Genomic DNA, 27,065 nt, shown 5'->3' with positions numbered 1-27,065 from the left:
GAGCATGTGCAGAGCAGGGCGAAACAGTGTATTACTGGATTTTAAAATGTATAGGCACTTATTTTTAATGTTTTACATAGCTATACCTGCAAAAGGGGCCAACCTGAAGTGACCTAGCAGGACTTAATTTTCTGACTAAATTTCCATTTTAATCTAAATTTTTGTGATGCTTAAACCAGCTTAAAAAAAATCTGCGTATTTCACTGAGGATCAGAGCTAGATGTACACTGTACACTCAAACAAACAACATTTTATTAGATCAAATGTATAAAATCCATAATATTTTAAAAAACGAATTAAAAACTAAATAAAATTCCATTAAAATTTCCCTCACATTGAATAAGGAGGATACATTCGGAGGTATTAACTTGCTTGAGTAGGAGGCAGGAACTGATTTCAGCGCACACTGTGAGCTTCTCCTAATGTGCATTAGAAGCTGCATCAAGTCAGATAGACACCCGTCTTGTTTCCTGACCGGAGGACATCCAGCATCATCTAGCACTTTCCTCCACAGCCTGACTGTCCCTGGCCCGCCCTTTTCGTTTGAAATTAGTTATTTCAATCAATCATTCAACATGTGGAATATACCTAGGGTGGTTTGCATACAAATGTAGTCTGCTGAAGGAGGTATTTAACCATTTCAATACTGGGCACTTTCACCCCCTTCCTGCCCAGACCAATTCTCAGATTTCAGTGCTGTCGCACTGATGGGCACTGTTGGGCAATAATGAGGCTGTACTGATGGGCACTGATGAGGCTGCACTAATGTGCATTGATGAGGTTGCACTGATTGGAAGCTGCACTGATGGACACTGATGAGGAAACACTGATAGGCACTGTTATGCTGCACTGATATGCTGCACTGATGGGCACTGACTGGGCTGCACTAATAATCAGGGCACTGCTGATCAGTGCCCTGATTATCAGTGTAAACCATGTACTGACAGCCTTGCTGGTTATCAGTTTTCCTTTCCTCACACAGCCACAGCGTGAGCCACAGTGTGAGGAAAGGGCTGCCGATAACCGGCAAGTCTGTTCATATGTGAGCAGCTGTGACTGGTCCTTTACCCCGATCAGGGATCAGCTGTGTCACATGCTCCGCGGGCGCACAGGGGGGCAGGTTCTGGGAAGGCGTCCATGGACACCCGCCCAGAACTGGACGACCACACTGCAGCCGTCCTTCAGCTATAGCACAGTCGGCAAGTGGTTAATAAACCTGCCTTCACTTTCTCCCCAGTCACCAACTCTGAATTATCTTATAAAGGGCCTACATGCTCAGACTTGACCTTTTTACCATTAATACATTTTAAAAAATGTTGGGGAGATTGTTTTACTATCTTTCACACTCTAATTCGTTTTGAATTTTTGTGGCCTTTATTTTCTTTTTACATCTTTTTGTATATTCTTTCTAATTTTCAAATGTTTCTTTATTTTTATGTCATTTAAATACCTTTTTCTTTTTTTTTTTTTAATTTTGGCTGTAAACCACATTGGTTTTTCTTTTAGCCTTGGAGGCAGCCCTCTCAACTTGGAAAATTTTCTCTCTTAATATTAAGTGTTTTTATCTGTCCGGTATGTGCTTGTTGTTTACAACTTACATAAAATTAAATTGTATTATGGTCACTGATACCCAGATGTTCTTTTATATGACCATTAGTAATAAGCTCTGCAATGTTTGAGATTACCAGGTCCAGCAGAGCATCATTTCTAGTTGGAACCTATAAACTGTACCATGAAATTGTCTTGTAATAGGTTTATACATTTCAACCCGTTTACTGTTCCAAAAGTTCCATTACTCCAGTCAATTTCAGGGTAGTTACCTGCCAGATGATTTTATTTATGTCCATCCAGACCTAAGATTTAGACTGGACAGCCCTGTCTGTCAGGAGAGGTTACCAGGTGAAGGAGAAACCGCAGACCACAGCTACAGGTAATCATTTGGACATGTAGGTTTTGAGACACGTTAAACCATGTATAGACAGTGGCTAATAGTGGTCTGATGGCTTTTTGACATTCCTTATCTTTCACAGGCAGATACAGATTTTTTTCTCGCTAACTATTTAGGAGCATTGCTTTCTCTTCCCGTATATGGTCCCTGGAGCTTTGGGCTGGTTCTCAAATGTCCTCTCTATTGTGGTACCATCATTTGCCCTCCGCACCTACTGACATGTTTGGGAGAGTGTATCATCAAACTTAATTTTTGTGCCCCTTTTCTTTTTGTGGTCTACTATTTGAATATGTGAGCGAACTAATGTTTACTACTTACCATGTTTGTTACATCTGTCAAAGTATGAGGTTTCATGTCATATTGTATGGTATTATTCTGTGCCTTTAGCAGCTATCTTCAACCGCACCCCTTGAACCCCTGAAGAAGCCACAGTACAAAATGCATCAGACTGGAGAAAGGGCACTCCCTTCTACAGATTGATATATTATGTGATTTATTGTACTATCTATAACATCATTATGTTTTTTTCATCATTATATTTTATTATTCTAAAGAGTTGTTGATTTTGTTCTGAGAGAAGGTATCAGCACCGTTAAAATCCCAATTCTCCTTTTTTCCTTTTTGACTGGTTTTTCATAAATAATACAGGGATGTGGTGACTGAATTTACCAACTGGATCGGTTATAATTTTTTATTAGAGAAGCAGCAGACTGATGATCAGTTCTCTCTCCTCTTATCAGCATTCTCCTTACATTATGTTGTGTCTTTTATATGTGCCTGGAGTTTAATTTAAGGTGGGAATAAGCTCCAAAAATCCAGAGTACTACATTAAGAAGTTCTCATTTCAGGAGACCCCAAAAAATATAAGAAGCCAGTGGCTGACGGCTAACCAGATTCCACTAACGACTGAAATATTACATTTGGGTGAGACAGCCTCTAAAACAGCTCTGTAAGGAAGAATAAAAACCCTTAAAAGTGGGAAAGATATCACAACAAATGTTTCTGCATTTGTAAAAGACCCGTCTGCTGCATCAAAAAACAAAGAGTACGGCTATGGTGACGCTCTCGGTGGAAGCAATGGAGTTGGAGGGGTCAGGTCGGATCTCCCATACCCCAGACATGAAGAGGACATTGTGCATACTTGGTTCCTGAAGGAGTAGTGTCTCACGGGGTCTTCCGCTGCCAGCGAGATGCTGCTCAGGAGGATGAAGAAAAGTATCAAGTTGGTGAAGATGTTGTTGTTGACAATACGGTGACAGTGGAGGCGGAACCTGGGAGACAAACAGGAAGGGGAAAAAATGGGCCATTAGAGAGAGAAACCTTCCGTGGAGGGGAGGGACTTTGGAACGGAGAAAGAGATTTAAAGGCAGACATTACATTTCTTACAAACTTGTTAAAAGAATACTTTGTATCCATCTTCTTTGAGAGCCCCTAGTCTAGACATGAGAATACCACTGTTAACAGAAATATGGAAGTTGCAGGGCTGACCTCTCCTCATGAAAATGTTATATGCCCTGCTGTCAATGCTAGGTACACTGCTTGCATTAAAAAAAATAATTTTAATAAAGTATTAGTAAATACAGAACTGCATTATTTTATATTTGCCCAGAGATAAACTTTAAAATGCAATTTCATCCTGCTCTTCAGACATGCACACATAGATTCTTCTCCTCTACTTATATTGTCTACTCTGATTTCACTGCACACTGTGACCTTCTCATAGTTTCCAGTAGAATCTACAGCAAGTCAGATAGATTCCACCTCATTTCATGGCTGGAGGTTGTCCAGCATCATGTAAGCACTCTATTCCTCAACCTTCCTGTCGCTGGCCCACTCCCTTCATTTATTGGATTTCAGTTCTTTCAATCATGGAGGCTCAGCATATAGGGAGTTCTGTATGCAATTGTAGTTTACCTACTGTATTAAGGCCCACTCTTCCAGACTGGGATCCACCCATCAAGGTGTTTTGATATTTGCCTAACTCCTCCCAAAAGCCAGCCCAGTGATGTTTTCAGTATGCTATGTACAGCACCCTGCTGATCCCTCCCACCAGCCATGATCTGCCTGCATTGAATAGAGAAGTACAGAGATCCACTGATGACATCACTGGGTCCAAACTATCATTAGCAATTTGAGGTGGGGAAAGCAGAAATCAGGGAAGTGAAAATATAAGCAGAATTCACTTCAGATTTAAACTCCTCCCATTCTCAATCTTCACAGCATATGGACTAATTGTTCTGTAGTGCAAGATAAAAAATTGGATAACTCCTTTAAATAAAACACAGGATGTGTGCTCAGGACACTGGACAGCTCTTAATTTCTGGTGGGATCAACAGGTATTTTTTGCTCATAAAAAACAGAAATAACAAAACATATTTAAGAATGAAAGCAAATAAGAGACATTCATTGCTAGGATTTACACACATTTTCAAATTTCAATTTACTGTCAGAACAGATGACTTTTGATTTGCTAGCCTTTACTTTCAGTGTGGCTGATCACAAAATGAGATGAACTCATTACCCTGGATTTTGGCTATTCCAGCTAATGGACATGGTGAATATCTTTTATTAGACGTGGCCAAGTTACTCTGAGTTCCCTTGGCTGGAATCTGTATAAGTGGGACAATCTCTAGCACAGGTCAGTAGCCGAAGGTTTGTACAAAGCAGTTAATTAATAAGGTTATCTGAAGGAAAAAAAGTAGGACAATGTCCCTGAAGGAAGGACACCTATGGAAAGGACAGATTTTATAACATTTAAAGAATCACATTGGCACAAGGGAGGGTCTGAGTGGACAGCAGTTTACCCATACTCAAATGTCCATTTCTAAAATGACTACAGTCATACAGAACTGCAAGATGGATGCCAATATCAGCCGATTTGACAATGAAATAGCCCTTATTGGGCTGTATATATTAACGTTTTGTACTGCATGCATCAAAAAGAGCCATCCAACCCATACAAAAAATGACAGATTGTTCAACTCCCAGTCCTGAAGGAATTATTGATCTGAAAGTGGATTTGTCATCAAATAAATTTTAATGCTAACTTCCTAATGTTAACATGTCATTGTAACAATTCCAGAGATGTGCTACCCCTCACAGAGTTCACATTACTCCTTGACATTGCCTTCCTCTACTTTCTCTTCAGAAGGACAGCACCAATTTTGTTCGGGCATCAGCCCCTGCTGCAGCACTTCACCTGGTGACTTTCTGCAATGTTGCAGCCTGATAATTGTGGTGAGAGAAGAAGGAGGAAATTCTCCTGTGTGCAGCAGACTGATGACACCATTTCAGCCTACGCAAAGTCATTGACTGGAGCTGGAGGGCACCGTTTTAGGGCTGGTTCACACTAGCTGTACAGGAAAGTGTTCTTGTTTGGGCCGGTGTCTGTGTTGGAAGGGCTTCGTTGGGGAGGGGTCCCTTTTGCATTTTTATAACACAAGGCATTATTTACTCTTTTTTTTTTATCTTTATTGAAATGTCACAGTGTGACATTTCATTCATTTATATGTGGTTCATAGGAATGCATGAGAGCTGCAGAGTGTTGTGTAAAAATACAGATATGTTGCAATTCTGCAAAACTGCTGCCTGCATTCCAGGTTGAACAAGGCAAGCAGAAAACGTGTACAGAAAAATGCTTATCTCTGCACAAGCGTGAACAAGTCCTTAAAATAGAACTAAAGGTAATTTTGTTTTTATTTTGGATGGAGTAAGGGAGAGTTATAACCCCTGTCAGTTTTTTGCCATTTGTGTCCCATTGAGGAGATATCCCTTCACTTCCTGTCCAATAACCAAAATAGAAAATGAGAATAAAACCCTATAATGTGAGGGATTCTTTGGTTGTTACCAGTCACCAAAACTAGTGCCCCATTGGAAGATTTCTCCTCTATTCCTGTTCTGGGGACAATCCAAAATTTCGGATTTCCTTTTACTTTCACTCTTTGACGATAAGAGTAAATACGACAAGTAGAAAGGATTCATTTCCCTAATGGGGACACAGGAAGCAATAAAAACCCCTGCATTCTAATCCCTCTCCATTGTATCCAAAACTAAAAAAAATAATTTTGCCTATAGTTATATAGGTGGAGTTTTTCTGGAAAATTATACTGTTATTATATATTGTTACATGTCAGGAATGTATTCATGCATTCCCAAACACATATTTAGGTTTTCTGCACTGTGAGCTCCATCTTCTGTAAGACATTTGCAAACTTATCTAAATGCAAGCTGCATATGTACAGTATCAGTTTATTATGGTAAAGTCAGCATATCCCACTAAGCATGATTTTGAGAGATTTCTGAAAGCAACCTACATATTTAAAGAACAGAAATAGGTAAAGTTCTATTATAAAGTTTGCTATCTGCCTTGCACTGTCTCTAGATGTCCTGGAGGGGATCTTTTAAACATCGGAGCTTTACTGTATAAGTTTGGCATTACCTGTTGTCTGGACGGAAGATGAAGAAAGCAGTGGCTTCGGGCATCGGAACTGCCTTCTCCTTAATGTTCAGTTCAGACAGAGGGCGGGGACGAGGGCCAACAGGCATCTCTGGCTCCTCCTCTTCCTCCTCCCCTGTGGAACATAAAATAATTTTATTTAAGAGAAGATTCTTCAATATCTTCCAGGCTAACTTTGCATGTCATTCAGTAAAAGAAACTTTTTTTTTTTAAACAGCAAAATTACATCTATAAGCTGTGAGACAGAAAAGATAATACAGATACAGTTAAGATCACACGATCAGTTCACCATTTATTTAGAGATGAAACAGTGCTACTGCAGGGCTCAATTACAAAGTTCATAAAAAAAATAGAATAGTACAATCTTTAATGTCTATTGCAGGGGTCTCCAAACTTACTAAACAAAGGATCAGTTTATTCTCCTTCATACTTTATGGGGGACTGTGGCCAACGAGATTGGAATAATTTGTGAAATCATTGAGAGTAATACATTTGGTATTAGGGGGAGGAATAATGCCCCATTGTTGGTGTCAGTGGGAGAAATGGTGTCTCGTTGTTTTCAGTTGGCAGAATAGAATTGTATCAGAGGGAGAAGAGTCCCAAGGCCTGAGAAAGGCAAGCAAAGGATCACATCTGGCCCCCAGGCTGCAGTTTGAAGACCACTGATCTAATGAGACTTTCTGTATACATTCATTTTTAATTCTAGTCCACAAAACATGGTTTATGTTATTTCTGTTTGAACTGCAGGTTGCAATATTCAGGATGCTCTGGAAGGCCGCTGCGAGTCCAGATAGGGGAACATTTTTGTTCAGATCATTGCCTCACAGCATTTAAACAATCCAGTGTTGCTAAACATTTTTGGAATGTACACAGAAGCACAATGGATATCTTTTATTTTAATGCGATTGCATGTATTGATGATTCTATACATGGGAGAGGTTTATACATTCATTTACTTTAATCCTTTAATTAGGTTTTTGGACCTTTAAGCACAAGACCAGAAAGCTCCAAGGTGTTTTCCTAACTTTAGGTGGGACACTGTTCTCCATTTCTAACATTGCTTTTCTTTCCGTGCTTTTTCTTTTTCCCTTTGTTCAGATGCAATTTTGTCTGTATATTGTGCCTGGAAATCAGTTTTTAATACTGTTGACATTTTGAGATCCTATTGGTAATCTGGTTTAGTTAAGAAAACTCTACTGTGCTATGCAATTGTTTAGTTGGCAGACTTTTAAATAGCTTTAGTCCCTTCTAACCATAACCTGTATTATTTATACTATCTTGTGTGTTCAGCTTGCAAATCCGGACCTAGCTGCATTTTGAAATTGTGCTGCATATAACCACTACCTAAACTTTGCTATTTCTCTGTGGAAACCAGACATTTCTCAGCATTTTTTTGCTCAACAATCTTCCCAGAATCCTTTGTTGTGGTTACCTTGATTTTCATTGCTGCTAGGATATGGAGACTTCTCATCGTTTTCATTGGAGGGATAATCTTCTACATTAATCTACAGGAAGGAGATGAAGCACACTGGTCAAAGATGTGTTCTTAAAAACTGATTTTACAATCAGCAGATAATTGAAAACTAGGATAAGGAGGTGATTTACATAAGCCACTCAAAACTGGGTTACAAAAAAGTTAGTTCTACAGTAGTGGGTGATTGGCTGGAGGTGGGGCATTCCCATGATGTCATTCCCACCTTGGTAGTAGGAGGCGATTCGCCATCCGCAGTGATGGCCTTCAGCTCGATCTTCTCTTTGTTCTCCTCCAGAGCTGGAACCGGAGATTTTCCGATCGTCTCGTTCTCTTGTTTCTTCTCTGGGCTTGCCGTTCTGAGAAAAAGAATAGAATGCATTTGAATTAGTACATGGGGCTTCTGACCACTCTACCAAGGATGGTTAGATAATTTTTTTCATCTACTATATACACCCTCTGGATACCGTGTCAGACAAACTCTCCATAGAAAATTCTAAATGGTTCTGGATTAACCACGTTTAAAATGTATCATTAGCTACATTTATTTCAGTTTTGGAAACTCCTTTTTTGCAGTAGGGAAGTGTTATGTGCCCTTTCAGATCAGATTTTTTTTCAGCTCTTTTTGATTCTCCTTATATATTTGTCCAAGTGACCATCAAACATGTGATTGTAAATAAGATGTTTTTTCTAATTGTCCCTGCAAAAGAAACAGATGGCAAATCTTTCACTGTGGAAATCTGATCCAGTGACAACTGTCAATTCACTTTTGAGAGATTTATTCTCTATTCCTGCTGTGTTTCTGGGTCAAAAAAGGAAGGAAAGTTTTGCCAATGGGGCATGAACAGCAAAAAAATATTTGACAGAATTTCTCACCATGCCCTACTCCCTCAAAAACTAATAAATACTATAGATTTATTTATTGTGGTTTTTTTTATATAATGAGATCAGTTTACACAGAGCCTTACATACTATTTATTCACATCAGTCCCTGCCCTCAAATAGCTTACAATCTAAGGTTCCTATTTCATATACATTAGGGCTAATTTAGTATGGAGCCAATTGACCAACCCAGTGGAACCAATGCAAGCACAGAGAACATGCCAACTCCATGTATCCTGATCAGGATTTGAACTGAGGACCCTAGTGTTGCAAAGTAGGTGTGCTAACCATTAGTTCATTGTGCTGCCCATATAGTAAAACAATTTACTCTAAGACTAAAAGATCTGAAAGACTCGAGACAGAAACAGTCAGTTAAGCCATGCAGTGTGTGCGCAGCCCCACTGCAAGGGAGACTTTTTATGTTTCCTGGAGTTTGGCTTTGAGGAATACACATTTGTGTCCATAACACCTACTGTACTATAATAGAGTTACCTTCCTAGAACGTGGTACATTAATGCTGAAGAATATACTACTCAGTTAGACAGCAAACATACCTATACTATAAAGACATACCTATAGTATAAAGCCCAGAAGACACATTGCACCTCATAGGAAAAATATACTCCATACATATATTGATATCTAACAAGTACTAAATTCACAGTCCTAAATATAATGCTGGTTTTCAGAGTGTAAAATCTTGTCATATGGAAATTTGGATGCACCCAGGAGAGCTGGCATGAAGGTATGTTCACTGGTCATAATAAAACACTCCAGCACACCAACAAACATTTCCCTTAGACCTTTTGATTGGTCAGGGTTGCCTGTCCAGGGACAATAAAAAATGGTTGAAGAAGAAGCTGGATCTTTTCTTAAGGAATACTAAGGGTTATTTATAAGGGCCAGTGACTCTTGCAGCATCAGACTGGACTTAACCTTCAAGTGATCCAAACTCTGCACTGTACCAGGCAAACTCCACTGAAGTATTTTTTTCACTTTTAAACACTTGTATTTTACTGTTGCTAATTTCTGTATGTGTAATATTGTTTCTAGACATATTTTTTGAACCATTTTTCCTTTCTTTTAATTTAAATGTTATTACTTACACTGCTAAATTGAATCTCGGAATGTTCTAGCTAGAAATTAAGAGCTGTGCCTCTCTCTAGAGAAGCTACTGTAGTGGAAACTGTTATATTGTTTTCTGGGTGTGACAGCGACTGCTCTATTGAGCTGGTGCATAGATTGCAGTATTGCGTATGGAAAAACCTTTGAATAGGGTGAGGCTGAGACTGGGTGTTGTAACAACCCTCAGTTCTTCTACTAAATGTAACAATTTAAAAATAAAAAACACAAAAAGCCCTCCAATCTGAACAGCTGGAAAGAATGTAAATTTTATTTCTGGAGACACTCTTTAAAGCTTGTGAGACATGTGCGATAAGAGGAAAAGTAGAAGAAATTGCCATATTACTCAAAGTCTACAAAGTCCAGAAACCTTAAAAAGCTTTCACTGATTTACCGAGCAAGTTTCTTCCTCTCCTTCTCCTCCTCCTCCTCCTTCTGTGCAGAGGTTAGGCTTTCTGCATCTGCCAGATTGTCCACAGCAATGGCCAAGAAGACATTCAGCAGAATATCTGACACAAGAGTTAAGGAATACAGGGAGACCCTTAATAGCATCCATCCATAATGATTAAAAATTGATTAACAGTGGAGCAGAGCTCAGTCTTATCCCTTTGCATCTCTATCCCATAATTCCATTTTCATCTCCAAGACCAGTCTGTAAAGTAGACCTTTCAAGCCTAAATGAATAAATTCCTGCCTTTATGACCAAATGATGCAATTGTAGAGTGGAAATAAAACCACTGGGGGTGTGGTTTTATAACCAATTGATGCCATTTTAGGTTGGAAATAAAAGTTTTGGGGATGTGGCTTTATGGCCAATTGATGCCATTGTAGGTTGGGAATAAGATTACCTGGGGTGTGGCCTTATGGCTATTTGATGTAATTTTAGGTTGGAAATAAGAATAATTGGGGTGTGGGGGTGGCTTAGTCCACAATTTTGGAGTGACTTTCCCTTCATGCCCTTGCATTTGCAGGATACAGTTTCCACAGATGAAGAGGATTATGAAGTAGATGCAGACGAGCATCCCAGGAAATGAGGGTCCACCATATGCCATGATACCATCATACATCACTGAATTCCAGTCCTCTCCAGTAAGGATCTGCATGAGATACAATAAAGCAAAAGGAATAAGGAAAAACAAAACTTTTCATGTCATTTCACAACACAGATTACCAGATATTGGAAAACACATGCACTAAACATTACTTTTTATTTAAAATTGCCAACTACCTTTATTTTAGGAAAGTTACAGCTGCTTCTCAGAGAGAAGCTTTTTTAATAGAACCCTGTTCCTACAACTGCCTAGTACACAAGCATAAAGCAAAGTTTTAGCTTGTATTTGCAGCCCCTCCTCCTCATTAGCATGGCATTGTTAAGCATGAGAAAAAAACTCAAGCTCTTAGTATACAAATACTGTTTTCCAGAATGAGATGTGGTGCTATTCATGATGTAGCAGAGGGTTTGGGCGCTACATGCCTGTTTGGGGTAGATAACATCATGATCAATAAAGTGCTTCAGCTGATAAACCATCTAAAATAAAAGCAGAAGCCACCCTTCTGTGCTTAAGCTGCATGGTCAGGAAATATGGAAAACCTAAGACGGGAAGAAGTCTCAAATATAGTGTGTCACTGCTTCATGCTATTGAACCTTTGTCATTTAAACATCAAGAAGGGACTAGAAATGTTTAAAGTGGAAATCTCCTTTAAGGCTGCACCTGGAAGACAGTGAGCAGGGCCTGTGGGAAGTTGTCAAAGGTGCTGCGGCGGGTCTGCATCTCGTCAAAGTTGAACTTTCCCCCGAAGAGCTGCATCCCCAGCAGGGAGAAGATGATGATGAAGAGGAAGAGGAGGAGCAGCAGGGAGGCGATGGAGCGCACAGAATTCAGCAGAGAGGCCACCAGATTACTGAGGGAATTCCAGTACCTGAGAGACACACAGACAGATGCTGAGCAAATATAACTAATCCAAAAATCCATACCTTACTTTACCTGCATAAAGCACTCTGAGTGGTTGGTTGCTCTGGAGTTCTGCACCCTATTAAAGCTGAACTCCAGGATTCAACCATCATTGCACCTTTAGCTCCCTCCCCCCTTTTCCATCAAAAGCATTATTACAGTTTTTTAATTTGTGTCTTACTTTATCTGCCTTGTGGCGTCATTGTTTGCTATCTAAAACTGCACTGTGGCCAGGTGCCTGGGGAGGACCTATAGATGCAATGCATGTGAATTAATGGCATTGTGAGTGTGTATGTAGACAGTGCCCAGAGGTATTTTTACAAATAGCTGCCCTTTGGGAGGGTCAGAAGAGTGACTTATGTCACTGCTCCCTTATCTAAACTACAGAGAGGAGGAAAAAGGCCTGGGAGCTATAGGGAGATAACGGTGGGGCCTGATCCTACTACATGGAAGTTGCCCTGTACAGGGAAAATACGGAACATGTTTGTGGGAGAAAATGAACTTCAAAAAGAAGGAGAGTATTTTTGGACAAGGCAAACTTACAGCTTACATATATTAGTTGCTACTGATGTTCCACTTTAAAGCCCAATTGAACTTTCAGTTTAAATCAGCTAAATACATTTCAAGTACATCAGTACAAAGATGTGCAAAAGTCTTACAATTTAGTTTGTAGAAAGCAGATGTAGCATGAGCATAAAAGCCTATGCCCTGCCAGCATGCTGCAGAGAGGGGCCCTCTGTATGAAAGCTGTGGTCTCTCTTTACAGCCATACAACTCCCAGTGACATGTGTGGTGGAGGGGGTACCTGGTGATCTTGAATATCCTGAGAAGACGCACGCAGCGCAGGACAGAGATGCCCAGAGGGGACATGATTTTGGTTTCTACCAATATGGTTTCCAAGATCCCCCCACAGACGATGAAGCAGTCAAAGCGGTTGAAGAGGGAGACAAAGTATGCCTGGAGCCCCAGACTGTACATCTTCAGGAGCATTTCGGCAGTGAAGAGTGCCAGGAGGACCTTGTTTGCTGTGTCTGAAACAGGCAAGATAAAATGTTTCAAAACATTACCAGCATATTCAATTACCAAGTGAACAGCAAATGGCCAATACTTTAGAAACCAATATAGATAAACAATAATTGTCTATTTGGTAAGCGGGGATCATGGCTTTCTTTTGGTGGTCTTATCTTCTGAAAATGATTTAGAAGGAAGAAAAAATTAAGAAAAACTATTTGTTTATTTAAAGTCCTGACCAGAGGATGATTATAACAACTAGTGTTAGCCCTGGTTCACACCAAATGTGACATTAAAATCATGCTACTTCACTTGAAGTAGTGCGATTTCAAAGCCCCAGGCCCAGGGTAATTTCATATGCGGCTTGCCTGACATCTGTGTGACTTCATGCACAGATGTCAATGCAAGTCACACCTGAAATTGCTGAAAATAGTGCAGGAACTTTTTTCAAAATTGGTGTGATTCAAACAAAACTGGAGTCGCACCGATGTGAACGGTTCCATTGGCAACAATAGGGTGCAACTTGTTATGTGATTTGGAACTGTCAAATCCCATCACAAGTCACACTGGTGTGAACCGGGGCTTACTGTCAATACAAAGTACAAATGTAATTCTGTTACCTGCTCCATTTATCACAACTCTATGATGTTATTATGAAACCATCTGGTAAAGTTTTTCCAAACAAAATTGAGTTTTTTCAAATACATTAATAACTCAACATGGGGGAGAAAAGAACTAATTTGCATTATCAACTAATCAACTAGGGCTAGAAATAATATAATCTTTCTAAAATCTTAAAAACGTAGGATTATTGTTGCAGATGAAGTTACAATGAGATCAGGGAAGTCTGTGATGTGCAGTAACAGACTCACGGTGTGTTAAAGCAGCCTTAAAATGGAAGTCTGTACAAGAAAACCCCCAAAAAACTGAAAACAAATGACAAATATGCTGCAGGTTGTCAGTCACATTCACACAGCAATTTTGTTTTTTCTGAGTCACCCCATAACAGTTTTATGAATCATTGTTCCTGCAAGTAGATCCATTATTTTTCCACTTCCTGTAAGCTTGTGTGAATGAGGCTTTCTTTATGTGTTACATTAAGAGCATTCTGTGTGAGAGGTTCATCATTTGATCTCGGCTCGGTGCTTCTGCATACCTTGCACTTCGGTGAGCCAGTCGGGTTGGTTGTAGTGCTCGGAAGCAATGGTGAGCGTGTTCAGGAAAACCAGAAATATCACCAGCCAATAGAAGACGTTAGATTTCACCGCCGCCCGGCACTTCCTCCGACAAAACCGGTTCCAGCGCCGCCAGTAACGGCTGCAGAATGTTGTAAACAGGGATAGGTGTTACACAAGAAGTAACAACGCAAAAATAACCAAACCTTGAGGGTTGTGAGATAGCTCTGCTGTACTCAGAATCTGGTATTGCTGTGCATAATTTCATCCTCTTCAATTAAGCGTTGGCAATAAAATCTGGAAGCTGATTGGTTTCTATGCAGAGCTGCACCAGATTTTGCACTTTCCAGTTTTAGTAAATAACCAGCATAATGTGTCCCATTGTATCAGTTTATAACTATTAAATTATTATTCAAGCTGAACTCCAGGCAGATACAAAAGACACAAGTTAATGCAGCTCTGTGTTCATGAATACATTATAAAACAGTTGCAAGAAAAAGTATGTGAACCCCTTGGGATTACGTGAAGTTTTGCATGAATTGGGCATAAAATGTGCTCTGGACATCATCTAAGTCACAACAATAGAAGAACACAGTCTGCTGAACATAATACTACACAAACATTAGATGTTGCCATGGTTTAACTGCACATAACATGTAAACATTCACAGTGCAGGGAGGAAAAAGTATGTGAACCTTTGGACTTAATAACTGGTTGACCCTCCTTTGGCAGCAATAAACTCAACCAAACGTTTCCTGTAGTTGCAGATCAGACCTGCACAACGATCTGGAGTAATATTGGACCACTCCTCTTCACAAAACTGTTTCAGTGTAGCAATATTCTTGGGATGTCTGGTGTGAATCGCTCTCTTAAGGTCATGCCACAGCATTTCAATTGGGTTGAGGTCAGGACTCTGACTGGGCCACTCCAGAAGGTGTATTCTGTGCTGTTGCAGCCATTGTTTTGTTCAATTGCTTGTATGCTTTGGGTCATTGTCCTGTTGGATCACCCATCCTCTGCGGAGCTTCAGTTGGCGGACAGATGGTCGTACGTTTTCCTGCAAAATGTCTTGATAAACTCTGGAATTCATTTTCCCATCAATGATAACAATCCGTCCAGGCCCTGAGGCAGCAAAGCAGCCCCAAGCCATGATGCTCCCTCCACCATGTTTTACAGTGGGGATGAGGTTTTGATGTTGGTGTGCTGTGCCTTTTTTTCTCCACACATAGTGTTGGTGTTCTTCCCAAACAACTCAATCTTGGTTTCATCTGTCCACAGTATATTTTGCCAGTAGTGCTGTGGAACATCCAGCTGCTCTTTTGCAAACTTCAAACGTGCTGCAATATTCTTTTTGGACAGCAATGGCTTCCTCCGTGGTGTCCTCCCATGTACTCCATTCTTGTTTAATGTTTACCTTATTGTAGATGTGTCAACAAAAATGTTAGCATGTGCCAGAGATTTCTGTAGGTCTTTAGCTGACACTCTGGGATTCTTCTTTACCTCATGCAGCATTCTGCGCTGTGCTCTTGCAGTCATTTTTACAGGACGACCATGCCTAGGGAGAGTAGCAACAGTGCTAAACTTTCTTCATTTGTAGACAGTATGTCTTACCGTGGACACATGAACATCAAGGCTATTGGAGATACTTTTGTAACCCTTTCCAGCTTCATGCAAGTCAACAATTCTTGATCGTAGGTCTTCTGAGAGCTCTTTTCTGCGAGGCATGGTTCACATCAGACAGTGCTTCTTGAAACCAGTAAACCCAAAACAGGTGTGTGTTTCTTAAGGGCAGGACAGCTGTCAGCAACACATCCAATATCATCACACTGATTGGAGTCAAGGTTGGCTCACTCCTGGCTCCAATTAGCTCTGGGAGAAGTCATTAAGCTAGGGCCTCACATACTTTTTCCTCCCTGCACTGTGAATGTTTACATGTTTTGTGCAATTAAACCATGGCAACATCTAATGTTTGTGTAGTATTATGTTCAGCAGCCTGTGTTCTTCTATTGTTGTGACTTAGATGACGTTCAGAGCACATTTTATGCCCAATTCATGCAAAACTCCACATAATCCCAAGGGGTTCACATACTTTTTCTTGCAACTGTATTTCTCTCCAGTGCAATGAACATGCTGATAGATGGAGAGCAAAGTGACAGCGAGATGAGCTCATCAGTCTGCTGCTTCTATTTTCTCTGTCCAATCACAGAATGGGGGAAGGAAAAGATATCTAAAGTGTTGCTGAACTGCAATAGAGAAAAACCAGGTCTTGCCCAGCCAGACAGGGCTGTGCTGTTTGGCAGAGCTATGTAACTCCTTGGACTGGATGTATAAAAATACCAATTCTTTGGCAGCTAAAACAGCTTATATATATATATAGTCACAAGTTAGCTTGCGGGCTCTTGTGTGTTTACTCTTACCTCCTTGCTGCTCTTGATTTCTTCACATGTGTTTGTCTGTGCTCTCCTGTGGGCATATGTCCTTCCCTTCCATCACTTCCTGTCCCGCCTCCTTGTCTGCCTGTCTATTTAAGATATGCTTAGACTAGGCCACATTGCCTGAGCAACTTCGTGTTGTTGGAGCCCCTGTGTGTTTCCGCTGTATATCCAGTGTTGTCTATCTGTGTACCGACCCCGGCTTCGTTCCTGACCTTGCTAGTTTTTCCACCTGTCCTGACCTCGGCTTGCTCATTGGATTCCCGGTGTCTTCTCCCTTGCACCCTGTTCTTGCTAGCGGTCTCCTCCACCTCAGCTGGGTGTACCTGGGGGCCACGACCTGGTCCCAGCCTGCTGCACGTCCATCCCCACCATCAGGGGCCCTGGTGAACAAGCAGGCTGGGGCTTAGATTCCGTGCCCTGGGGAACCCTAAGCTGTGGTTTTATAGAGCTCACTACCATAGACGTGACATATATATATATATATATATATATATTGAATCTACAGTATGTGTTTAGCTGTTTGCCTGGAGCTCAGCTTTAACTGATACATATACAGTGGGGAAAATAATTATTTGATCCCCTGCAGATTTTGTAAGTTCGCCCACTTACAAAGAAATGAAGGGTCTATGATTTTTATCATACGTGTTTTTTAAATGATAGAGACCAAATTACAACCAAAAATCCAGAAAAAACACACATGATACAAATGTTATAAACTGAGTTGCAGTTCAGTGAGTAAATTAAGTATTTGATCTCCAAGCAAAACATGACTTAGTACTTGGTGGAGAAACCCTTGTTGGCAAGCACAGAGGTAAGACCTTTGTTGTAGTTGGTTACAAGGTTTGCACACATCTCAAGAGGGATTTTGGTCCACTTTTCTCTAAATCCTTAAGGTTTCTTGGCAACTTGAAGTTTCAATTGACTCCATAAATGTTCTATAGGATTAAGGCCTGGAGACTGGCTAGGCCACTCCATGACCTTAATGTGCTTCTTCTTCAGCCACTGTTGTTGGCTTGGCGGTATGTTTTGGGTCATTGTCATGCTGGTAGACCGATCCACAACCCATCTTCAGTGTTCTGGCTGAGGAAAGAAGTTTCTCATCCAATATATTACAATACATGGACCCATCAATTGGCCTCTTAATGTGGCACAGTTGGCCTGCACCTTTAACAGAGAAACAGCTCCAAAGCATGATGTTTCCACCTCCGTACTTGACTCTAGGGATGGTGTTCTTGGGGGCATAGCCAGCATTTTTCTTCCTCCAAACATGGTGAGTAGAGTTAATGCTAAAGAGCTCAATTACAGGATTTCAATCCATGGCAGTGTATTGTGATACCAATAGTTTGTTTGGTGACTGTGGTCCCAACTACTTCATTCACAAGCTCCTCCAGTGTAGTTCTGGGCTGATCCCTCACTTTTCTCAGGATCAACCTTACCCCATGAGGCAAAATCTCGCATGGAGTTCCAGACCGAGGGTGACTGATGGCAATTTTACATTTTTTCCATTTGCAAATAATCACTCCAACAGTCGTATCCTTCTCACCAAGCTTCTTGCTGATGGTCTTGTAGCCCATCCCAGCATTGTGCAAGTCTACAATCTTGTCCCTGACACCCTTTGACAGCTCTTTGGTCTTGCCCATGATGGTAAGGTTTGAATGGACAGGTGTCTTTTATACACATAATGAGCTGCCATTAGAAGCATTTTCTTAAATTGACAGGACTAATCTGTGTAAATAGCCAGTCTGTGGGAGCCAGAATTATTGCTGGTTGGTAGGGGATCAAATACTTATTTTACTCACTGAACTGCATCTCAATTTATAACAATTGTATCATGTGTTTTTTTGGATTTTTGGTTGATATTCTGTCTCTATCATTTAAAATACACTTATGATACAAATAATAGATCCATCATTTCTTTTAAGTGGGCAAACGTATATAATCTGCAATGGATCAAATCATTATTTTCCCCACTGTACACTCTTCTTTATGTATATAAAAAATTTTTTATATAGATTTGCATCTTGACTGTTTTGCCATGACAGAATGAGTAGGACAATTTAAGTGCTTATATTTAGGGCCCATTTATATTTTTTCAGCTAGTTAATGCGCAATATGTCATGCTTTAATGTGTGTTGTGTTAAAACAGCTCATTGAAAATAATGGGCTGCCAATGCACCAAAATATCCTAAAAATCGTATATATAAAAAACTTGTAACACAATGCACCACTACACTCCATAGTGGGCTGCTTTAGTGCATTACCACAACGCAATAGCATATAAGGGCCCTTAATGATTTCAGCTTAATTAGATGTGGGTTCTATAAATAAATGACTTCACTTAAGTATTTCACATTAGCAAATACCATATCAATAATACTATATTATGGTATTGTAATTTTTATTAAATATATTACAGTTCTTGTAGGTTTCGCTATCCGTATTCTTATCATGAAGCAGTGCTGTTTATATGTATTACCCTTGGATAGGTCTTATTTCTGCTCTGCCCTCTGCATCACATATATTTGTATGCACAGATGCCCTTTGCATCATACACAAGGGCACGCAGGAGGGCACATCCAAGCCAATAAATTAAATTACTTCATAACCCCTTTAACGACTGCACAGACAAATCTGTCCTTGTTTAATTCCCTTTAGGATGGCAGAGTGTACCATACCACTTAGCTAAAGTGCAAGATCTTAAAGGGATCCTATAGTGGACCTGTGTGACAAGGCCCTGATGGAAGCAGCTATTCCCCAACTGTTGCATATTACTTCCAGGACAATGGCTTAGTAAATTGTGTTAAATCTGCAGGAACAGGTTGCAACATTTTAACAGTGATGGGAAGTGTTTCTGTGCTACAATGCATGAGAGGTGAGAGTGACTTTTATTCATAGATCATGACTCTGACTGGTCTTGGTGAAACTGCGCATAGCAGATTCTGGGGTGTATATATGTACCCTGGAGTTAAAACGGACGTCCTTTATGGTGTATAAATTATGTCAATGGTCCTCAAGTAGTTAAAGTCTATGCCAGGGCAAAAAACCCATGCAGTATATCTCTGCAATACATGCCATTCCCCTATGACCCTGCCAGAAATCCAGTGAGCTCCTAACTTTCTGTTAGTGACTGACAACAGTGCCTCTGCAGCACTGAAAACCTAGGCAGTGTTGTACTCCTTGCCCAAGATACCCCAGCTGGACTACAGAATTACCCACTTTTTTTTACTCCCACACTTGCAAGGACGGAGACATTTTAATACACATAGCTAACTTTGGGTCAAATAAGGGCTCTGGAAGTAGCTTCTGGTGAGTATCAGCTGTCAGTTGGACATGGGGCCAGATCTGACCAATAAAAGACCGATACAAGATAATTATATTATATAATGTTTTTAATATACAGTGAGTATATAAAATAATCGCCCCCCCCTGAACTTGAACTGTTCAAGTTTGTTTAAATTTGATGGTGACCATTTGTGTACTGCAGTCTCCAAATCATTCCACAAATTTTCAATGGGGTTTAAGTCTGGGCTCTGACTAGGCCATGCGAGGACATTCACCTTTTTCTCCTTCAACCACTGTGTGGTCATTTTTGCTGTGTTTTTGATCATTGTCATGTTGGAAGATAAACCTTCTTCCCATTGACAACTTTCTGGCAGAGGGCAGCAGATTTTCCGCAAGTATTTTGCCCCATCAATTTTTCCTTTTATCCTGACAAGTGCTCCTACTGCAGAGAAAAACAGCCCCATAACAGGATATTAACAGCTCCATGCTTTACTGTAGGAATGGTGCTATTTGGATGGTGAGCTGTATTGGATTTCCGTCAGACATTTCGTTTGGTGTTGAGGCCAAATAATTCAATTTAGTCTCATCTGACCATAACACCTTTTTCCACTTGGCCTCAGAATCTTCAAGGTGCATTTTGGAAAAGCTCATGACTGCATTTGGCCTTTCTTGAGGAGTGTCTATTTTCTTGCAACCCTCCCATACAAGCCACATTTGTGGAGAATTTGTGATATTGTTGTCACATGCAGACAATGATCACTCTTTGTCATAAATTCCTGCAACTGCTTCAGAGTTGCTGTAGGGCTCTCGGTAGCCTCTCTGACCAGTTTCCACCTGGCTCTTTTATCCATTTTGGAGCAACGTCCTGATCCAGGGAGGGTCTATGTTGTACCAAATACCTTTCACTTCTTAATAATAGACTTCACTGTGCTTTGATAAAGGCTTTGAAATGTTTTTGTATCCATCTCCTGACTAGTGCCTGTCCACAACTTTATCCCGGAGATCTTTTGATAGTGCCTTGCCACCCATAGTTGATTGTTTGCATTAGTTGCACTATCAGGGACTGAAATATTCCAGGAAAGCTCTTTTCATGTTTAGCTAGTCAAAATTACCCAAAGAAAAAACAGCGCTGTAGTGGTAGTAATTATTACCACCACAGCGCTGTTTTTTCTATGGAGCTTCTGGATTCATCTATCTGATAACAGCAGCAGTGGTAATTCTCCTGGGTAATGTACAATTAACTGTGATCCTTACGGTACTGGGCCTGCTCTTGCTCTTCAGAATATTGGATTTACTAGTCAAAATGACCACAGTTGTTTACAGCTATGTATGCTATTGAGAAGGTGATTGAGTTTACAAGTAATTTTTAGGCTCCATGCACACTGGGCGTTTTAATAACACAGGTAGCATTAGCTGTGTAAAGTCATGTCATGTTTTGCATTAGCATTTAGCCATGTTTCTCTGCGTTTGTGTTTATTTTTACACACACACAAAAATTTTGTGCTCCAAAAAAGTCCAAAAATGCCTGTTTGCCACGTTTTTCAGCGTTAGAGCGTTTTTACAGCTAAAAGACTTTTGCCAGCCAAAAAATGCCCCTGCAAAAAAATGTTGATTAAAACATATGTGTGCATAGATACATAGGATACCATGCTGGGGAGTTTACTAGCTGTAGAAAAAAACGCCAAAGCCAAAAACAGCAGCTGTAAAAACGTCCAGTGTGCATGAGGACTCAGGGGGGGGCGTGATCCTTTTTCCAACTTGGTGATTCTGTTTTTGAATTTTTATTATTTTATTTCTGACATGTTGATGGCAGTTTTTGTTTTATCCAGCTGTATTTACTCTTTAAATCTTTCACTTGGATGTTATAAGTTGAGTAAATACAGCTGGATAAAACAAAAACTGTGTTCGTCTTCATTTCAGGCTGCAATGCAACAAAATGTGATTATTTTAAAGGGGGGTGATTCTTTTCTATACCCACTGTAGGTACCTCAGACTTCAAGACTTTAGTGCTAAATTATTTGCAAACACTGGATTCTGACCTTTTAAATAGAAGAAAACAGCCCCCTGCTATCTGAAAATACCTGACAAACTAAAAATAAGAACAAGAATAAAGAGTTTGAAAAAAATACCTCCCCCACCTTTCTGGCTAGTCCCCTGCCACCAGGAAATGTGACACATATTGCTTTGCATTGTTTGACAACCAGTCCTCGAAGGTCGCCTCTTGTTAAAGGAGGATGAACGCAAGCTCTGATCTGACCTGAATTCATTCTCCTTGAGCTGCTTTAAACATCACAGGACCCCCTTTCCACTCAATTACTCGGGTCCATTGTCAGCACAGTTGCTAAGCAGGTTTAGCTCTTCAGAGTGGGCGGCCTGTAATTAGTACTAAGTATCTCATACAACCAGTAATTATCCAGTGAGCAGAGCTGGCATTAGTGAATGACTCTGTACCCACAGATTTTTATAACCCCTGCACTGCTGGGAGGGGTCCTGTGAGAGGCTTCCTCTGTGAGCAGCATGTTGGTGGAAGATGAGGCCCTTTAACTGTCACCACACAACAGCTGAGTGAGTCTACTACATCTAGGTCATGATAACATGATTTGATTACTTGGGTGCATTGTATTTTGGTGGCAAAATCTTTGTCCTTGTACATGGCTAGGTTTGTGGCTGTTACACTGGGATTAGGGTAAGAGTTGCTGATCAAAGAGCATCATTCAGACATGAACATTTGAAAGAATATTGATCCCAATGCTTAAGTGTTTATATTGTTGCAGTCTTACTGCTCAAGGCTGCTGTTTGTGCTGTTATTCACTTGTATTCTCCCCCAGTCACGGCAGCAATGTCAGTTCAGTGTTGAACTGTAAGACACCCATGAAGGCTATCCTGTTCCCTGCCTGAGCTCAAGGCTATTAACACGCTCTATGTCTTAGCTTCTGTAGAAGTACAAAGCAGGTCTTAAAAAAACCCTGCCCTCACATCATTTAATTAAAAATCACATTTTCCATATCTTATGTCCAGTTACCAGTCATACTGCAAGCCCTGATCCCTACACCTTGGTTTCACTTACTGTACCCTCTCCCATAGTCAGGTACAGCATTGTCATTAGAGAAAAAAACATATAAATATGTGAGTACATAGGATAGTCATTGACACTCATTTGAAGTTTATGCTCCGACAGGAATATAATATAAAATCATTTAAAAATGTCATGTCCATGACAGGTAAGCATGAACTGTCTGAATAACTCAAGAGTGGATATTCATATTATGACAAATTCTCATTGGTAACTGTTTCTCTTTAATAGAAGGGTTGCAAATTAAGTTTAGCTTGATGTGTAATGTTAGAATTAGACATTTGTGTTAGCTTGATGTGTAGTGTTCGTATTCGGTGTCTCAGTTAGTATGATGTGTAGTGTTGGTATTGGGTGATTTGGTTAGCTTGATGAGTAGGGTTAGTTTTAGGGGGTTAGGTTGGGTTGACGGGTAGGAGTTAGTGCGAATGACTTAGTGTTCAGTTTTCAGTGAAGATAATCCCTGCATCGAAACATTGTTGCAAAATTTCATGTGCTGAAGACATTAGCACCAAGGGTCCAAGAACATTTTACAAAGCAGAAGCAAGGCTAGCTTAAAGGAGTAATTAAGCAGACATTATTTAAATCATACGTTTGGGGCATAAATATAAGAGAACACCACCATGAAAGCAAAACATGTTACATATTAAAATGGAAGCTAGAAAGATGTCTTTGAGAATCCTCCTCCCACAATGTCAGACAGTTTTGATGTTTAGGCCTCTTGCACACTGCTGCCTGAAAATGCTTAGTTTTTAGACATACAGGTGTTTTTTATTTACTGATCTAAATTCAACCCATTGTTTTTAATGTGCCTGTACACACGGACATGTAAATAAGCACTACATATTGATCAGTTTAAAAATAAAAAATACAGAAATCTGAGTTGATGGTCATGCTCAAATATGCAAATGCCACACTTCCTGTTTGTAAATGTGAGAAAATATGCGTAAATATGCGCAAGTGATATACAGGCCATCCTAATATTTTATTTCTACCAGGAATGTCTGACGCTCAAACATCAGTATAGTGTGCAACAGGCCTTATAGACTTAATATTAATTTACCTCCAAAACAGTAGAGCTTGTCATACAGTATTAGCATTTATTTTTAGATATACAAAGACCCCTTGATTAAATATGGCTACTCCATAGGCAACATCCATACAAGGATAACGTTCACCTTCTTTACACATAGACACACCTACCACACCAATGCGAGGCATAGCACAGTCCATGTTTCGGGTTGCTCTGTGATTGGAAGAAGCATCTGTCGATATTGAATCCAGCATTACAGGCCGTGCTAGGATTGGTCAGTGCGGCTGCCTATTTCCAGCTGAATGCAGAGTGCCAGGCTGTGCTGTGATTGGACATAGTAACTGTCTATCACCCTAAGTGTGAACACAGCGTTCTATTCTGTGCAGTGATTGGACCTTGCAACTATTTATCATTGACTGTGTGAGTGAATTTAACATGCCTGACTGTTACGTGATTGGACAAAGCAGCTGTCAATTAAAAGCGTCATTGGCTGCAGCTGTTCAGCAATATTCTTACCTAAATTTAGACTTGGAAATTCTGTGCCTGAAAGACATAAAGAAGAAAAATAGAAAATGATGCTGAGTCACAGCTGCCATTATTCCTCACAATTACTGCTTTCTCCGAGCACTGCCGCCGCCTGCATCTTTCACGCCAGCCGTGGTAACGTGAGATGATGGCACCAGCAGGAGGTGAGCAGAGGGCTTTACACGCGCTGTATGCTGCAGGCACGTGGCTACGATGCATACATTACTTTTATAGTGTATCCATTCATGGTGCGCTAACCCGTGGTGCTGTGGTGGCACTACAAGTCCTAATGTGCTGCAAGAGAAGCTGTATTTCTGGACTAAACACAGAGCTGCAGAGGAGGAGGGTAGGGTAGAGACAACAGTGTATGTTTTTTTCATATTATTAAAGATTACCTTTCCAATTCTACCTGCAAACAAAAATTCAAATTTGCAACCATAGCAACAGTGCTTTATAGACAATGCAGTTCTCATTCCCTTACTCCTGTAATCAGCTCAGAGACAAAGTTGCAGGCATTCTCAGCACTCTCTTTAGATTTATAGCAATGACTGTTTTAACGCTGATGTGACAACAGAGTTGTGGGTGGGGGGTGCTGGAGACAATCATGTGATCACAACAAAGGCAGACCATCCTACATAGTGTTAACCTTCAACAACAGCTCTAGAATGGCCTGTGTCAAAATCTAAAGAGCTGAAGAAGGTAAGAATCTGCAATAAAGCTTACAAGAACAATTGTAGTGTATACATTTTTTTTCTCACTGTAACATACATTTAATTTAAAGGCCTACTGTACTTGGTATTTCTCCCTATCCTGTTACCATGGCATCACTAGCAGAATAGCCTGTGGAGAGTTTGTATATCAGACTCCACTGTTGTTTAGCATCTGAGTGTGACGATCGCGGCATCAGACCCCCAGCCCTTCTCACCAACTCATGACCGAAGGACTAGCCAATCTAAAACTGCGCTGTCATGTGTGTAACAATGCCACGCTCAGCTGCACCCTGCACAAAGATTTTCCAGCTAATGGACCACAATCTATGTACCTGCAGCCTGAGAGCGATTGTTACTGGGTCAGGTTAATTACGCAATTAACCCTTCACACTGCCACCACCGCCTTTTTGTAGAGAAAAAGAGGAAACTCGCCAATATTAGCAATAACACTATGATGTTTGAATAATCGTCTGTATACTACTGTCACTGCAGGCAGAGGTATATAGAGGGTTAAAACACACAGTAGCGTTCTTAAAAGACAGGGATTCTTAGTTTGCATTAAAGAGCTTTAGAAACAGTTCAACACTTTTCAGATAATAGGATTTATTACTAAAAAGGTCACAATGGTGCAATAAAAGTATTTACAGAAAAAGATGTAGCCAATATATATATATATATATATATATATATATATATATATATATATATATATATATATCAATACAGAAAGCAATAACACAGCAAAGAGATAACAGAATGAAGTTTAGGGAGGTAGAGTACTTGCCAAAAGTCCTGGGTTAAGCAGATTCCAGTGTCCTGAGCAAAAGGGTGCCTTGTCTCCCAAAGTTGGCTCCAATGTTAAAAAGGGAGAATTCTTCAACTTCAACTCCAAGCATAACAGCCTTTTTCTAGGAACTCAGCAGGGTGTCTCCTTAAAGCAGAGAACCAATCGCCTCATTTGGGGAGGGGTGTTGTAGGCGGGGGACTCAGGCTAGAACCAAAATCCCTCCCAAGTTATACCAGAGCAATAACCTTCCCTAGGTACTGTAACATTCTATCCACAGGTAGATTAATATGCAGAATCATCTGCTGAACGTTTAGATATCAAAAATGCCATAATTTACTATTCCAGCTAGAACTATATGGCTTTCTGCACTCCCATAGACTTCCACGAGGGATGTAAGATATCAGACGACTTGCATTAAACTGAGCTATCCGAATATATGCTTTATGTTTATGTAATTATTTCCTACCTTAAGATATAAAATTATATGGAAAAGTGGGTTTTAAATGTGAGGTCTGTTTTACGGCTAGCTGGAATGTCTTTGAAGCCCAGTGAAGGACTGGTTTATGGTTTTACGATTATCTCAGATTGAGAAGCTAACAGACACCCGGGCACTAGCTAATTTGGGTTTATAACCATAAAGTTCTCCAGCTGGGGCTTGATGCCTTTTGAACTCAGTATACACACACAGACCACATTCCTGAGGAGGGGGATTGGAGGGAGAGAGAGATACAAGATGGAGGGTCTTGAGCAAGATGGATGACCGCGTCCATCTCTGTACGTACGATTGCTACACTGAGAACTTTACTTTTCCATAAGTTAAAGCCTTTGAGGCTTTGTCCCCGTTAAGGGCTGACACCTTTGAGGAGAGGGGGGGGAGAGGATGTACCCAAATTTGACAGGTACCCGCTTCCACTTCCACTGCCATCGCCTAGGCCAGTGGTTCTCAACCTTTCTAATGCCGCGACCCCTTAATACAGTTCCTCATGTTGTGGTGACCCCCAACCATAAAATTATTTTCGTTACTACTTCATAACTGTAATTTTGCAGTGGGAGGAATAGTGTCCCATCACTGATGTCAATGGGAGGAATAGTACCCCATCATTGGTATCAGTGGTAGGAATAGTGCCCCATCATTGGTGTCAGTGGTAAGAATAGTGCCCCATCATTGGTGTCAGTGGGAGGAATAGTGCCCCATCATAGGTGTCA

At 40.4% G+C, this 27,065-nt stretch overlaps 1 protein-coding gene across 6 annotated transcripts in view; it reads right to left on the bottom strand.

Annotated features, from left to right (window-relative positions):
- CACNA1C (calcium voltage-gated channel subunit alpha1 C) overlaps positions 1-27,065 on the bottom strand; it is a 481,720-nt gene that overhangs the window by 132,374 nt on the left and 322,281 nt on the right. For all 6 annotated transcript variants that reach the window (XM_089671829.1, XM_089671831.1, XM_089671828.1 and 3 more), the window contains exons 11-20: positions 24,354-24,380; positions 13,999-14,159; positions 12,637-12,862; positions 11,592-11,799; positions 10,856-10,976; positions 10,274-10,388; positions 8,102-8,234; positions 7,837-7,909; positions 6,387-6,519; positions 3,090-3,219 (exon numbers count right to left, since the gene is read on the bottom strand). In XM_089671829.1, the coding sequence (XP_089527955.1) occupies positions 3,090-3,219; positions 6,387-6,519; positions 7,837-7,909; positions 8,102-8,234; positions 10,274-10,388; positions 10,856-10,976; positions 11,592-11,799; positions 12,637-12,862; positions 13,999-14,159; positions 24,354-24,380 (1,327 nt within the window). The remainder of the gene's footprint in view (positions 1-3,089; positions 3,220-6,386; positions 6,520-7,836; positions 7,910-8,101; positions 8,235-10,273; positions 10,389-10,855; positions 10,977-11,591; positions 11,800-12,636; positions 12,863-13,998; positions 14,160-24,353; positions 24,381-27,065) is intronic.

This window comes from Staurois parvus, unplaced genomic scaffold (assembly GCF_062004578.1).
Source record: "Staurois parvus isolate SC_StPar_1 unplaced genomic scaffold, SC_StPar_1.0 ptg000114l, whole genome shotgun sequence".
Taxonomy (NCBI): domain Eukaryota; kingdom Metazoa; phylum Chordata; class Amphibia; order Anura; family Ranidae; genus Staurois; species Staurois parvus.
Note: the sequence above shows the minus strand (reverse complement) of the source record. Positions and strands in the feature narration are given on the sequence as shown.